Below are 15,765 nucleotides of genomic sequence, written 5' to 3' on the forward strand. Positions count from 1 at the left end.
TGTAGTCCCATCGGATGATGCCTGCAAACACACCCCCAAAGACCCCACACACACCCGAACAGCCCACAGACCCCGCCTGCACACACATACACGCACACAGTCACCGCCCACACACTTCCCTCCTCCCGAACTGCAGCGTTCGGACCCACATCCGCAGCAAAACTGCAGATCTTTTTTACATCTGCGGTTTTGCTGCGGATGTGCCCGACTCAAGTAAAGTCTAAGGCCGGAGTCACACTACAGCGAGATACGGCCAAGTCTCGCAGGTTAAAACCTAGCTCTGGCACCGGCACTCCAGAGCGGAGCGTGCAGCTCCATGTATTGCTATGCGGCCGCACGCTCCGCTCTGGAGTGCCGGTGCCAGAGCTTGGTTTTAACCCCTTCATGACCCAGCCTATTTTGACCTTAGTGACTTGGCCGTTTTTTGCAATTCTGACCAGTGTCCCTTTATGAAGTAATAACTTAGGAACGCTTCAACGGATCCTAGCGGTTCTGAGATTGTTAGATTGTTTTTTCGTGACATATTGGGCTTCATGTTAGTGGTAAATTTAGGTCGATAATTTCTGAGTTTATTTGTGAAAAAAACGGAAATTTGGCGAAAATTTTGAAAATTTCGCAATTTTCACATTTTGAATTTTTATCCTGTTAAACCAGAGAGTTATGTGACACAAAATAGTTAATAAATAACATTTCCCACATGTCTACTTTACATCAGCACAATTTTGGAAACAAAATTTTTTTTTTTTGCTAGGAAGTTATAAGGGTTAAAATTTGACCAGTGATTTCTCATTTTTACAACAAAATTTACAAAACCATTTTTTTTTAGGGACCACCTCACATTTGAAGTCAGTTTGAGGGTTCTATATGGCAGAAAATACCCAAAAGTGACACCATTCTAAAAACTGCACCCCTCATGGTGCTCAAAACCACATTCAAGAAGCTTATTAACCCTTCAGGTGTTTCACAGCAGCAGAAGCAACATGGAAGGAAAAAATGAACATTTAACTTTTTAGTCACAAAAATGATCTTTTAGAAACAAACAATTTTTTTATTTTCCCAAGGGTAAAAGGAGAAACTGGACCACGAAGGTTGTTGTCCAATTTGTCCTGAGTACGCTGATACCTCATATGTGGGGGTAAACCACTGTTTGGGCGCACGGCAGGGCTCGGAAGGGAAGTAGCGCCATTTGACTTTTTGAAGGAAAAATTGGCTCCAATCTTTAGCGGACACCATGTCGCGTTTGGAGAGCCCCCGTGTGCCTAAACATTGGAGCTCCCCCACAAGTGACCCCATTTTGGAAACTAGACCCCACAAGGAACTTATCTAGAGGCATAGTGAGCACTTTAAACCCTCAGGTGCTTCACAAATTGATCCGTAAAAATGAAAAAGTACTTTTTTTTTCACACAAAATTTCTTTTAGCCTCAATTTTTTCATTTTCACATGGTCAACAGGAGAAAATGGAACCTAAAATGTGTTGGGCAATTTCTCCTGAGTACGCTGATACTTCATATGTGGGAGTAAACCATTGTATGGGTGCACGGCAAGGCTCGGAAGGGAAGGCGCGCCATTTGACTTTTTGAATGGAAAATTAGCTCCAATCGTTAGCGGACACGATGTCGCGTTTGGAGAGCCCCTGTGTGCCTAAATATTGGAGCTCCCCTACAAGTGACCCCATTTTAGAAACTAGACCCCCCAAGGAACTTATCTAGATGCATAGTGAGCACTTTAAACCCCCAGGTGCTTTACCGAAGTTTATACCGCAGAGCCGTGAAAATAAAAAATAATTTTTCTTTCCCCAAAAATGATTTTTAGCCCGGATTTTTTTATTTTCCCAAGGGTAACAGGAGAAATTGGACCCCAAATGTTGTTGTCCAGTTTGTCCTGAGTACGATGATACCCCATATGTGGGGGTAAACCACTGTTTGGGCGCACGGCAGGGCTCGGAAGGGAAGGCACGCCATTTGGCTTTTTGAATGGAAAATTAGCTCCAATCATTAGCGGACACCATGTCGCGTTTGGAGAGCCCCTGTGTGCCTAAACATTGGAGCTCCCCGACAAGTGACCCCATTTTGGAAACTAGACCTCCCAAGGAACTAATCTAGATGTGTGGTGAGCACTTTGAACCCCCAAGTGCTTCACAGAAGTTTATAACGCAGAGCCGTGAAAATAATAAATGTGTTTTCTTTCCTCAAAAAATATTTTTTTAGCCCAGAATTTTTTAATTTTCACAAGGATAACAGGAGAAATTTGACTGCAAGAGTTGTTGGCCAGTTTCTCCTGAGTACGCTGATACCCCATATGTGGGGGAAAACCACTGTTTGGGCACATGCCGGGGCTCGGAAGGGAAGTAGTGACGCTTTGGAATGCAGACTTTGATGGAATGGCCTGCGGGCATCATGTTATGTTTGCAGAGCCCCTGATGTGCCTAAACAGTAGAAACCCCCCACAAGTGACCCCATTTTGGAAACTAGACCCCCCAAGGAACTTATCTAGATATGTGGTGAGCACTTTGAACCCCCCAAGTGCTTCACAGAAGTTTATAACGCAGAGCCGTGAAAATAAAAATCATTTTTCTTTCCTCAAAAATGATGTTTTAGCAAGCAATTTTTTATTTTCACAAGGGTAACAGGAGAAATTGGACCCCAATAGTTGTTGCCCAGTTTGTCCTGAGTATGCTGGTACCCCATATGTGGGGGTAAACCACTGTTTGGGCGCACGTCAGGGCCCGGAAGGGAGGGAGCACCATTTGACTTTTTGAACGCAAGATTGGCTGGAATCAATGGTGGCGCCATGTTGCGTTTGGAGACCCCTGATGTGCCTAAACAGTGGAAACCCCTCAATTCTAACTCCAACACTAACCCCAACACACCCCTAACCCTAATGCCAACTCTAGCCATAACCCTAATCACAACCCTAACCCCAACACACCCCTAACCACAAGCCTAATTTTAACCCTATTTCCAACCCTAGCCCTAATTCCAACCCTAACTCTAATTCCAACCCTAACCCTAAGGCTATGTGCCCACGTTGCGGATTCGTGTGAGATTTTTTCGCACCATTTTTGAAAAATCCGCAAGTAAAAGGCAATGCGTTTTACATGCAGATTTACCGCAGATTTCCAGTGTTTTTTGTGCGGATTACACCTGCGGATTGCTATTGAGGTACAGGTGTAAAACGCTGCGGAATCCACACAAAGAATTGACATGCTGCGGAAAATACAACGCAGCATTTCTGCGTTGTATTTTCCGCACCATGGGCACAGCGGATTTGGTTTTCCATAGGTTTACATGGTACTGTAAACCTGATGGAACACTGCTACGAATCTGCAGCGGCCAATCCGCTGCGGATCCGCAGCCAAATCCGCACCATGTGCACATAGCCTAATTCTAAGGGTATGTGCACACGCTGCGGGTCCGCAGCTGCGTTTCCGCAGCTGCGGGTCCGCAGCAGCGTTTCCGCAGCTGCGGGTCCGCAGCAGCGTTTCCGCAGCTGCGGGTCCGCAGCAGCGTTTCCGCAGCTGCGGGTCCGCAGCAGCGTTTCCGCAGCTGCGGGTCCGCAGCAGCGTTTCCGCAGCTGCGGGTCCGCAGCTGCGGGTCCGCAGCTGCGGGTCCGCAGCAGCGTTTCCGCAGCTGCGGGTCCGCAGCAGTTTCCCATGAGTTTACAGTTGAATGTAAACCTATGGGAAACAAAAAACGTTGTGCACATGCTGCGGAAAAAACTGCGTGGAAACGCAGCGGTTTACTTTCCGCAGCATGTCACTTTTTTCTGCAGATTCCGCAGCGGTTTTACAACTGTTCCAATAGAAAACGCAGTTGTAAAACCGCGGTAAATCCGCAGCGGTTTTGCACTGCGGATTTATGAAATCCGCTGCGGAAAAATCCGCAGAGTACCAGAATACGTGTGCACATAGCCTTACCCTAGCCCTAACCCTACCCCTAACCCTAGTGGAAAAAAAAATAAAAATATTTTCTTTATTTTATTATTGTCCCTACCTATGGGGGTGATAAAGGGGGGGGGGTTCATTTACTATTTTTTTTATTTTGATCACTGTGATGGGTTTTATCACAGTGATCAAAATGTACATGGAACGAATCTGCCGGTCGGCAGATTCGGCGGGCGCACTGCTCATGCGCCCGCCATTTTGGAAGATGGCGGCGCCCAGGGAGAAGACGGACCGACTCCGGGAGGATCGGTAAGTATGAAGGGGTGGTGGGGGGGGTGGATCGGAGCACCGGGGGAGCGGACACGAGGACGGGGGAGCGGACAGGCGGACGCAGGGGAGTACGGGACTGAACGGAGGACCGGGGAGCAGATCGGTGGCGGGGGGGGGGGGGGGGGGCAGTTCAGGATTTCCAGCCATGGCCGATGATATTGCAGCATCGGCCATGGCTGGATTGCAATATTTCACGATTTTCATAGGTGAAATATTGCAAATTGCTCTGATTGGCCAATCAGAGCGATCGTAGCCACGTGGGGGCAAAGCCACACCCCCTGGGCTAAAGTACAACTCCCCCTGTCCCTGCAGATCGGGTGAAATTGGAGTTAACCTTTTCACCCGATCAGCAGGGACGCGATCCCTCCATGACGCATACGGTGCGTCACAGGTCGGATTGGCACCGACTTTCATGACGCAGCGTATGCGTCAAAGGTCGGGAAGGGGTTAACCTGCGAGACTCGGCCTAAGGGTATGTGTCCACGTTCAGGATTGCATCAGGATTTGGTCAGGATTTTTCATCAATATTTGTAAGCCAAAACCAGGAGTGGAACAATTAGAGGAAAAGTATAATGGAAACATATGCTCCACTTCTGTATTTATCACCCACTCCTGGTTTTGGCTTACAAATACTGATGAAAAATCCTGACCAAATCCTGATGCAATCCTGAACGTGGACACATACCCTAAGGGTGCAGAAACGCTGCAGTTCGGCACAAAAGAAGTGACATGCTGCGGAAAAAAAAAAAGCTGCGTTTCGGTGCGGCTTTTTCCACAGCATGTGCACAATAAGTCTGCGGCTCCCATAGACTTACATTGGTTGTGCACTACACTGCGGATTTGATGCAATTCCGTGCAGCAAAAAACTGCGGATCTGCAATCAAATCCGCAATGTGTGCACACAGCCTTAGCATTTAGTGAACCTAGAAAAAAGCTATATACAGTCATGGACAAAAATTTAGAGAATGAGACAAATATTAATTTTTCAAAAGTCTACTGCTTCATTTTTTCCAATAGCAATTTGCATATACTCCTGAATGTCAGAGTGATCAGCTTAACAGCAACTACTGTACTTGCAAAGTCAATATTTGCCCAGAAAATGAACTTTAACCCCCAAAACACATTTCAACTTCATTGCAGTCCTGCCTTAAAAGGAGCAGCTAACATCGTTTTAGTGATTGATCCATTAACACAGGTGTGGGTGTTGATGAGGACAGGGCTGGCGATCAATCAGTCATGATTAAGTAAGAATGACATCACTGGACACTTTAAAAGGAGGCTGGTGCTTGGTATCATTGTTTCTCTTCAGTTAACCATGGTTATCTCTAAAGAAACACGTGCAGCCATCATTGCACTGCACAAAAATGGCCTAACAGGGAAGAGTATCGCAGCTACAAAGATTGCACCTCAGTCAACAATCTATCGCATCATCAAGAACCTCAAGGAGAGAGCTTCCATTGTTGTCAAAAAGGCTCCAGGGCGCCCAAGAAAGACCAGCAAGTGCCAGGACCGTATCTTAAAACGGTTTCAGCTGCGGGATCGGACTACCAGCAGTGCCGAGCTTGCTCAGGAATGGCAGCAGGCTGGTGTGAGTGCTTCTGCACGCACTGTGAGGCGGAGACACTTTGAGCAAGGCCTGGTTTCAAGGAGGGCAGCAAAGAAGCCACTTCTCTCCAGAAAAAACATCAGGGACCGACTGATATTCTACAAAAGGTACAGGGAGTGGACTGCTGAGGACTGGGGCAAAGTCATTTTCTCTGATGAATCCCCTTTTCGATTGTTTGGGAAATCTGGAAAACAGCTTATTCGGAGAAGAAGAGGTGAGCGCTACCACCAGTCTTGTCTCATGCCAACTGTAAAGCATCCTGAAACCATTCATGTGTGGGGTTGCTTCTCAGCCAAGGGAATCGGCTCACTCACAGTCTTGCCTAAAAACACAGCCATGAATAAAGAATGGTACCAGAATGTCCTCCAAGAGCAACTTCTCCCAACCGTCCAAGAGCAGTTTGGCGCCCAACAATGCCTTTTCCAGCATGATGGAGCACCTTGCCATAAAGCGAAGGTGATAACTAAATGGCTCATGGAACAAAACATAGAGATTTTGGGTCCATGGCCTGGAAACTCCCCAGATCTTAATCCCATAGAGAACTTGTGGTCAATCATCAAGAGATGGGTGGACAAACAAAAACCAACAAATTCTGGCAAAATGCAAGCATTGATTATGCAAGAATGGACTGCTATCAGTCAGGATTTGGTCCAGAAGTTGATTGAGAGCATGCCAGGGAGAATTGCAGAGGTCTTGAAGAAGAAGGGTCAACACTGCAAATATTGACTTGCTGCATTAACTCATTCTAACTGTCAATATAACCTATTGGTACTCATAATATGATTGCAATTATATTTCTGTATGTGATATAAACATCAGACAAACACTAATAAAAACCAGAGGGCAGCAGATCATGTGAAAATATAATTTTGGTGTCATTCTCAAAACTTTTGGCCATGACTGTAGATAGATAGATAGATAGATAGATAGATATATCTCTGTATCTATCTATCTATCCCATATCTATCTATCCATCTATCTATCCATCTATCTGTGTGTAATGGAGTGTGAGTTGGACAAATGTAAAAGAGGAGGTTGGACAGAAATGACATCACAAATCTTTTTGAAGCGAGAGGAGGGAGGGGTTTGGGTGTGTTTTGGAGTGGGTGTGGTAGGTTTGGGCTTAGAGGCCAGGGCAATGCATCATGGAACTTGTAGTATTAGAACACAATAACTCAAAAGAAAGGAAGTTGTCGATTAACCCCATGAGAGCTGGATCCAGCACTGAAGATGTCCTGCTGCTACAGCATGATAAAAGGGAATATTGCTAAAATAAACACAGTGGATTTTTTCAGTGGCACATAATAGCAAGATTTATGGAAAAAAAAAATTATTGTAGTGGACAGTTTCTTTAATGTTGCCTATGATCTGTACAATTCAATTTAAAGGGAACCTGTCAGCAGGATTGTCCACAGTAACCTACAGACACTGTCGGGTTGGTGCCATTATACTGATTACAATTATACCTGGTGATGAAATCCGTCTTGTGGTTGTTTATTCTTTATTTTCAGTTTTCCGCTAATGAGATTCTTGTGCTTCAGGGCGGCCTGGGGGGGTGGTGTTCATGTGGTGCTCTGATTATATATTCATCAGTATGGCTGAAGGTAACTGATCCTCACTGATCTGCCCCCTAGATTGCATACTGAATATATAATATGGTTTGGAAAAAAAAAAAAAAAATCCTATTTAGCATGCAGGCAGCGGCACATACGCTGTAGCATAAGGTGGATAATGTGCATGTTTTCTTTTAATTTATGTATTTTTTTTTTTCCAATAGATGCTACTGCGCAGGCACCGCCTGCACCATTTTGGCAGAGAGAAAAATAATTGGGCTTCATCAAGATGGTGCCTGGGCAGTACCATCTATGGGAACGATGCTACTGAGTGGCGGCACTGGTGCCATCTTGATGAGGCCTAATTGTTTTTTTTTTCTTTGGCGGTGGTTGCGCAGTTGCTTTTATTGGAATGCGATAGATGCTACTGCGCAGCCGCCAGCGCCATTTTGATTAAGATATTTCAGTTAAACACGATAAACAAGGAAAAACTAAAATAATGTGGTTGCATAAGTAAGCACACCCGTAAACTAATACTTTCATTGAAGTAGCCTTTGAATTTGACAACATTCAATCTTTTGGGGTAGGAGTCTATCAGAACTGCACATCTGTCAGATTGCGAAGACATTTCCTGTATAGAGCTTTTTTTTAAGTCAACCCACAGATTTCCAATTGGATTCAGGTCTTGGGGTGTTGCTGAGGCATTCCAGATATTTGATCATCTTCTGGTGAAGTCATTATTTTGCTGATTTGGAGGTATGCTTTCAGTCATTGTCATTCTGAAAGGTGAAATTCCTTTTTAGCAGAGGCCTGAAGGTTTTGTTGCAAAATTGACTGATATTTGGAATGGTAATTCTGATATTTCCCCCCTCCTTGACTAAAGTCCCAGTTCCCACTCCTCAAAGCATAATGCTGCCTCCACAATGATTCTCTGTAGGTATGGTGTTCTTACACATGCTACTTTTCTTTTCATCACTATTTGAGGGGTGTCCAGTTCTAGGTAATGTCACTGTTGTGCCAAATTGAAGCCACTTCATGATGCCTCTTCAGTTTTACTAGGCATGTCTACAAAGCCATCCACAACCTGTCCCCTCACTATATCTCTGAACTAATCTCCCACTATCTTCCCTCACGTCATCTTCGATCCTCCCAAGACCTCCTACTCTCCTCCACACTTATTTGTTCCTCACACAACCGCCTCCAAGATTTCTCTCGAATATCCCCCATCCTCTGGAATTCCATGTCTCAACACATCCGATTATCCACCACCTTCGGATCCTTCAGATGGAACCTGAAAACCCATCTCTTCAGGAAAGCTTACAACCTGCAATAACCATTCTGCCGCCTCACCAACCGCCCGAGCTGCCGCCTCACCAACCGCCCGAGCTGCCGCTTCATCGCCACCAGAGCTGCGGCACCCCCGACCTTCTGTCTCTTCCCCAGTATCCCGTAGAATGTAAGTCAGCAAGGACAGGGTCCTCTCCCCTCTGTACCAGTCATTCTAAATTTGTGTACTGTAAATGAGATCTATAACTCTGTATGTAACCCCTTTCTCATGTACCGCACCATGGAATTAATGGTGCTATATAAATTAATAATAATGTCTAATTAGTAGATTGCATCCCTTGGATTTTTTTTTTAAACCTTTTTATCCAAACATAATTTTCAACAATGAGATCCTTTTGTTGTGTTGTAAGCTGTTTTCAGACCTTTGCTATTGCTGTAATATGCAACTAAGAAAATGTCAGGAAAACACGGTGGCTTAGTAGTTACTACTGCAGCCTTGCAGTGCTGGAGTCTTGGATTCATATCCCACCAAGTACAACATCTGCAAGGAGTTTGGAATGTGGGAGGAAACCCACGCAAATACAGGGAGAACATACAAAGACATACTGATAGGGAATTTAGATTGTGAACTTCATCCGGGACAGTGATGATGTGTGCAAACTGTAAAGCGCTGCGGAATATGTTGGCGCTATATAAATAAGATTATTATTATACTAGATGGTGGCCCGATTATAACGCATCAGGTATTCTAGAATATGTATGTATGTATGTATGTATATAGCAGCCACATACTATATAGCACAGGCCACGTAGTATACAGGAGGCATGTAGTATATAGCAGACAAATAGTACGTGGCCTGTGCTATATACTATGTGGCTGCTATATACATACATATTCTAGAATACCCGATGCGTTAATACAGCCCACGCAGTATATAGCAGCCACGCAGTATATAACACAGGGCACGCAGTATATAGCACAGCCCACGTAGTATATCACACTGCCCATGTAGTATATAGCACAGCCCTCGCAGTATATCACACTGCCCATGTAGTATATCGCACAGCCCTCGCAGTATATCACACAGCCCACACAGTATATCACACAGCCTACGCAGTATATAGCACTGCCCATGTAGTATATAGCACTGCCCATGTAGTATATAGCACAGCCCCCGCAGTATATCACACAGGTCACGCAGTATTTAGCAGTGTGGGCACCATATCCCTGTTTAAAAAAAATAATTAAAATAAAAAATAGTGATATAATCACCCACCGGGATCCACCGAAGATCTGGCGATGCGCGGCTGCCGCCATCTTCCGTTCTGCGGCTGCTGCCATCTTCCGTTCCCAGGATGCATTGCGAAATTACCCAGAAGACTTAGCGGTCTCATAAGACCGCTAAGTCTTCTGGGTAATCTCGCAATGCATCTCTGGGAACGGAAGATGGCAGCAGCCGAGTGCGGCTCGGTGGACTGCGGAGGGTGAGAATAGCAGGTTTTTTCTTTTTTTTATTATTTTTAACATTACATTTTTTTTACTATTGATGCTGCATAGGCAGCATCAATAGTAAAAAGTTGGGGACACACAGGGTTAATAGCAGCGGTAACGGAGTGCGTTACCCGCGGCATAACGCGGTCTGTTACCGCTGCCATTAACCCTGTGTGAGCGCTGACTGGAGGGGAGTATGGAGCGGGCACCGGACACTGACTGCGGGGAGTAAGGAGCGGCCATTTTGCCGCCGGACTGTGCCCGTCGCTGATTGGTCGTGGCCGTTTTGCTGCGACCAATAAGCGACTTGGATTTCCATGACAGACAGAGGCCACGACCAATGAATATCCGTGACAGACAGACGGAAGTGACCCTTAGACAATTATATAGTAGACTAGAAGAGCAAAACTTTAATCAGTATGACTGTAAAAGGTAGATGTGTACTGACTACTATTTAACACAAATGTAAATGTGCTTGGCTAATTCTGAATGCAACTACAACCCCAGTTATAAAAGGGTGTTCACAATTGTTCAACTATATTATTTTAGTTTTAATTTTTTTTTTTTTTTTCAAAATGTTTTCAGTTTTTCTCCATTGATTTGTACCGATTGTAGGTGACATTACAGGTGAAAAAAGTTCTGAAATAATTTTTCTTGCTCTTTTAAAAAGGGTGTTGTAGACTTCTTATATCCACTATACCATCACTACTTGAATGACCGGAAGGGGCAGCGACGTGTAACATCATAAACCTAGAATAGACCCTGCTGGCTCCATTTGTAGCAAATCTTCAGTTATCCCTCTTTTTATGGGATCAATGCAAACTTCACTTGCTGACCAGCCAGCAGCTAAAACGACTTTTTTTTTTTTTTTTTATGGTGGGCAATAAGCTTTACACAGTGTACAGTCAGGGGTCATTATTATGTCTGTCTCCATATAGCAACATTATTTTAAAATGCCTCCGATTGTGAAAATGCTAATTTTCAATTTTCAGCACTTTTGTTTTTTAGGGCCACTCCTTGAATTCCCGTAGTTCTCTGCAATGCAGCTTGCTCATATTCATGTAGCAGCCGTAGAGTGAGAACATTAAGTCCAGATAGAGCTCCCACGTTATCTGCTTCCTTCTCTTGGATGTTTCTGGCTTTACCCCAGCTGGGGTAGTCCCTTTGGGCACCTCCGCGTGATTCCATGTCACAGCAGAACTTCTGATGGCAATTATGCTAAGCATCGGTCAGAAATGCTCTGGAGCAGTGAGGAAACCTCCAGCCTTTGAGAAGGACATCTTGCAGGATATGGCACATCCACACGCCCTTTCATTTTACTTTCCCAATACTGCGGGTGCATATGGAAGTTATTCCATTAGTGATGGAAAAATAACGGATCCAAGCAGGACAAAGTTTTCTTACAATAAACACACACACACGCACGCCTTGGGATAAGTTAGGGCTTGTCCTCTTAGTGCTGCAGCTACATTTGGTGGGACTTGTAGTGTGCCCCTTGTGTAGATTAGCAGCAAGTCCCCTAGTGCTCATTTTAAGTGATGTTGCTAACAACTTGTTTACCTGGATCTGCACTTGGGAGTCTTCTAACCCCCCGTGTCCTACAGAAATAACTTTCTCTGGAGCTTACAGGGCAAGCCAGCATCAGATGAGAAACCTTCTGCCCACCATAGTCATGCTGAAACCTCTTCTAAAATGTTCTTTAATTTTTATCTTCCATTTTTTTTTCATTACACAACTATGTAATACTTAGCCTTTATTACATTGCGCATAGACCACTGTAGGTTAAAGGGTTCTTCATGTCATAGCCATTCATAGGAATATCGGCACCCAAGTGCTGGCCACAAGAGGTTGGCTACTGGAAACGCAAGTGCTGCTGTGCCTTTTCATAACCCGCATTCACTTCTATGGAGGGGTTCTGGAAACTGCACAGTTCAACCACACTGACTTTTGGAGAACCACCTGTTACTAATGATTGGATATCGATACTCCAATTTCAGCCATTAATGGCTACATTGGAAACAACCTTTGAAGCTGGGCTTGAATTTATGTTTAAGTTGAAACTGGGGGCATTGCTGGAGCCGAAGTCCTGGATCTCATTCATTCTGGGTGTAAGTGAAACGTTAAGTAGGTGTACACACCTTGCTTTTTTTTATGTGTCATGTTTGTATCTTATTTAGCAATGGGAATATCAAGCTCGACTGTCTGGGCAGCATCCAGGATAAAGTCACTGTATGTGCTACAGACGAGTCCTATCAGAAGGCACGACAGAGCATGGCCCAAGCTGAGGAGGAGAACAAGAGCCGAAGTGCCATCGTCATTAAAATGGGGAGTCGGTGTGGAGGTAGGTTGTTTCCTTACTATTCTTACTTGCCTTTTATTTAGTGTTTTCATGACTTTAAATGTGATGACAAATAGCTAGGATATGCTATTACTTTCTGATCGGTGACTGACTACAGGTATCCTCACCTACCCTGGGACTGAAACGGTTTGGAAACTATCACCCCTTGCCTTACAGGTTTTCCCACAAACACAGATCATTTTAAAGTTCATTTTTAATCAATACATCTTGCAATAATAATACTTTCCACGACTGGATGTGTTTTTTTTTTTTTATTTGCCTGTGCTGAGATAATCTTATAAATGTGTTCCTACTGTGTATTGGCAGTGTCTGACCGTACAGGGACATGGTCTGATCATACCACAGCTCTGGGGTGAGGGGGAGGGGGGGACACAAAAGAGAGTATACAGTCATTACAGCATGAGATCTGCCTGTATTTAAAAAATGTTTTGCCTCACAGAATCAGCTGTGATCCCGTTCTGTAATGTCTGTGTACTCCCGTCCTCTCATGCCCAGGAGCTGTGGTGTGATCAGACCATGTCCCTGTATGGTTAGACACGGCCATTACACAGTACACAGCAGGGACACATTAATAAGATTATCTCAGCACAGGGACGTTTTGTTCAGCACAGGGACGTTTTGTTCAACACATCCAATGGTGGAAATTATTATTCCAAGATCCATTGATTAAAATGTACTTTGTTATTGGGAAAACCTCTTTAAAGGGTTGATCACTTTCTGTTAGTGCGGGTTTCCTCACTGACTTGCACAGCTATCCTGTCAATACAATGTCTGCCAGTGGAGGAACATGTGATCAGACCTGTCCATCAGCCTCCAATAGAAAAGCAGCTTTCCCATGTGATCTGTATTACATTTGGAGGAGGCTGATGGTCAGACGCGGCCCCTCTATCAGCAGCCATTGTATGGACTGGATAGCTGTGCAGTATGTGGGGCATGTGGCCGACCCAATTATGGTGTGGCTGCTTAGCTCTCTATATGTATCACTATTAATAACAGCTGCATTAAATAAGACATGCTTTGATCATTGCATACGCTAATCATTACATGGAATCATACGTGACTGAAGAGTCACAGTGGATGGCCCATAAACACATTTTTGCTTAGTTGTCATCCCTGACTCTGATTTAGAGGGCATATGTGTAGTACAGTCAGAAGGAACACGCTTGGGCGTCACTACATAATCGTGTGGCTTGTACAGCAGTCCTCTTCGGTCTTGCCTTGTCCATCCCTTTGCCGATAGAATACTCTGTAGTGTCTGATCTGACCATTATGTGAAAATGAAGAATAAACTCTACCAGCAAACTGGCAACATGATAGATGTGGTTTATAAACTTGCTTTATGCTTTACAATTCAGTGTCGGTTATCGGTAGCACTTTGGCGCAGCACGTGTCCGATACATCCAAAGCGCTGCCAGCTATTGAACGCAGGTGATTCTGCATGTGATCACTGAACCGTGCAGATTCACTGCATCCAATATATTGTACTGGTGCAGTCTGAAAAGACACGCCGCATGTCTGCCTCTGCAGGGAAGCCGGAGGCGTCTGTGTACACACAGTTGACATAGGGTTTCTTGAAATCCCATCCACTATGCTGTAACATCTGGCCGCTGCAAGTTGGAGGCTGCAGATATACTCAGCGTCCAACCCGCAGCATTTACTGACTGTTGGAACATATCGCAAGTGTCGGGCCTTGTTCAAATCTTCTTTGTAGTGTTTTTTTTTTTTTTTTTTTTTTTTTTTTTTTTTAAACCCTTTCCAATCAGCATGCTGGATCCCAACTTTTGTGTTTTTGGTCTGTCCATTTTTATCCTAGACGTGGCATCTATTATTCTTGAGTGCAAAATGATTAAAAATGTTTCCAAACATCTGTGCTTCAGATAGTGTAAAAAAAAAAATAAAATAAAAAATCAGCACTTGGGTGACACACGTGGCATCTGAGATTTATTTATTTTTTTTTCTTTTGTTGTTGTTTTTTTTTTATCTGCAAATCGGATGAAAAATGGACAGGTCTCAGACAATTGTTCTGAGTGCGACAACAAACGATGTCTGAATATGCCGTGGTCTCCTTCTGATGCCCTGAAATACGGGATTCTGGTGATTCCCTGACAGGGGCCATTCACATTAATGAGTCAGATGGAGTGGCTTTGCACTCTTTCTGGCCTGCATATAAGTCACTCAGTCTACCTCATTAAAATGATTGGCCCTGTCTGATGCCCTGTGCCATTTTTTTAGGGCATCAGAAGAAAGTCCCGATAGAGCCACTGACGTGTGGCCCAAAAGCATTGTGACTTTATCTGAAGGCCAATATAAGGTTTTGAAAAGCCTATTCACATGCATGATCTGCAACAAATCTGTCTCTTCTCTGTGCAACCTAAGTTAGCATTTGCACCACAGAGGTTATACGGCATTAATAAGCTTATGGTAAATTTCCAACAATCTGTATAGGACTGAACATAGAACCTCCATCCTGGTTCTCATTAGGGGAGATTCCATCAGGGTCTCCTACACTAAATGTCCCATTCCTAGTAATGCCAAGACAATGTGTCAATGATTCCACTAACTAACTCCTGAACCTGCACTGAGTGTTTCCACAGCAGCTTCTTTAGGATCTGGAATGCTTTTTGTGATTGCTTTTCCAGTGTGTGATCTTCTGCGACTATCACAATTCTTTCTCCAGTAATGTTGAGCTTGTGTTGTGCACATGGCTAGATGAGTTCACCTCCTCTGACATGTTGATGGGACTTGTACTGGCCATGATTCCAGTAGTATGATCTCAGCAGACAAGTATCTGGGCCTGACAGGTGACATCACAGTACACGCTCCTTGGCTGCTCGCTTAGATTTGTGCTACGCTAGACTGTTACTTGGCCCCAGAGAACTGTATGGTTACAACCTGCTTGTGCGAGAGTGATGTGAAGAAATGTGCCGTCAATACAAGGCTCCATTTGGCCTTTAACGCACTATATAAGGAATTTCTAAACTATATATTCTGATATTTTATTAGGTAACATTCTTTTAATGATTGGAATTATACTCTACAAATAGCAAACGCATATGTCATGTTCTTTCTAACTGCACGTACAGTACAGAGCAAAATACACACCTTCTCATTTAAAGATTTTTCTATATTTTCATGACTATGAAAATTGTACATTCACACTGAAGGCATCAAAACTATGAATTGACACATGTGGAATTATATACTTGGCAAAAAAGTGTGAAACAACTGAAATTATGTCTTATATTCTAGGTTCT

The 15,765-nt window shown here is 44.1% G+C and overlaps 1 protein-coding gene across 2 annotated transcripts in view; it reads left to right on the forward strand.

Moving 5' to 3' along the window:
• The window catches only part of ELL (elongation factor for RNA polymerase II), a 98,595-nt gene that overhangs the window by 50,953 nt on the left and 31,877 nt on the right, over positions 1-15,765 (forward strand). For both annotated transcript variants that reach the window (XM_077271931.1, XM_077271932.1), the window contains one exon: positions 12,330-12,493. In XM_077271931.1, the coding sequence (XP_077128046.1) occupies positions 12,330-12,493 (164 nt within the window). The remainder of the gene's footprint in view (positions 1-12,329; positions 12,494-15,765) is intronic.

The sequence above is a fragment of the Ranitomeya variabilis genome, chromosome 1 (genome assembly GCF_051348905.1).
Source record: "Ranitomeya variabilis isolate aRanVar5 chromosome 1, aRanVar5.hap1, whole genome shotgun sequence".
NCBI lineage: Eukaryota > Metazoa > Chordata > Amphibia > Anura > Dendrobatidae > Ranitomeya > Ranitomeya variabilis.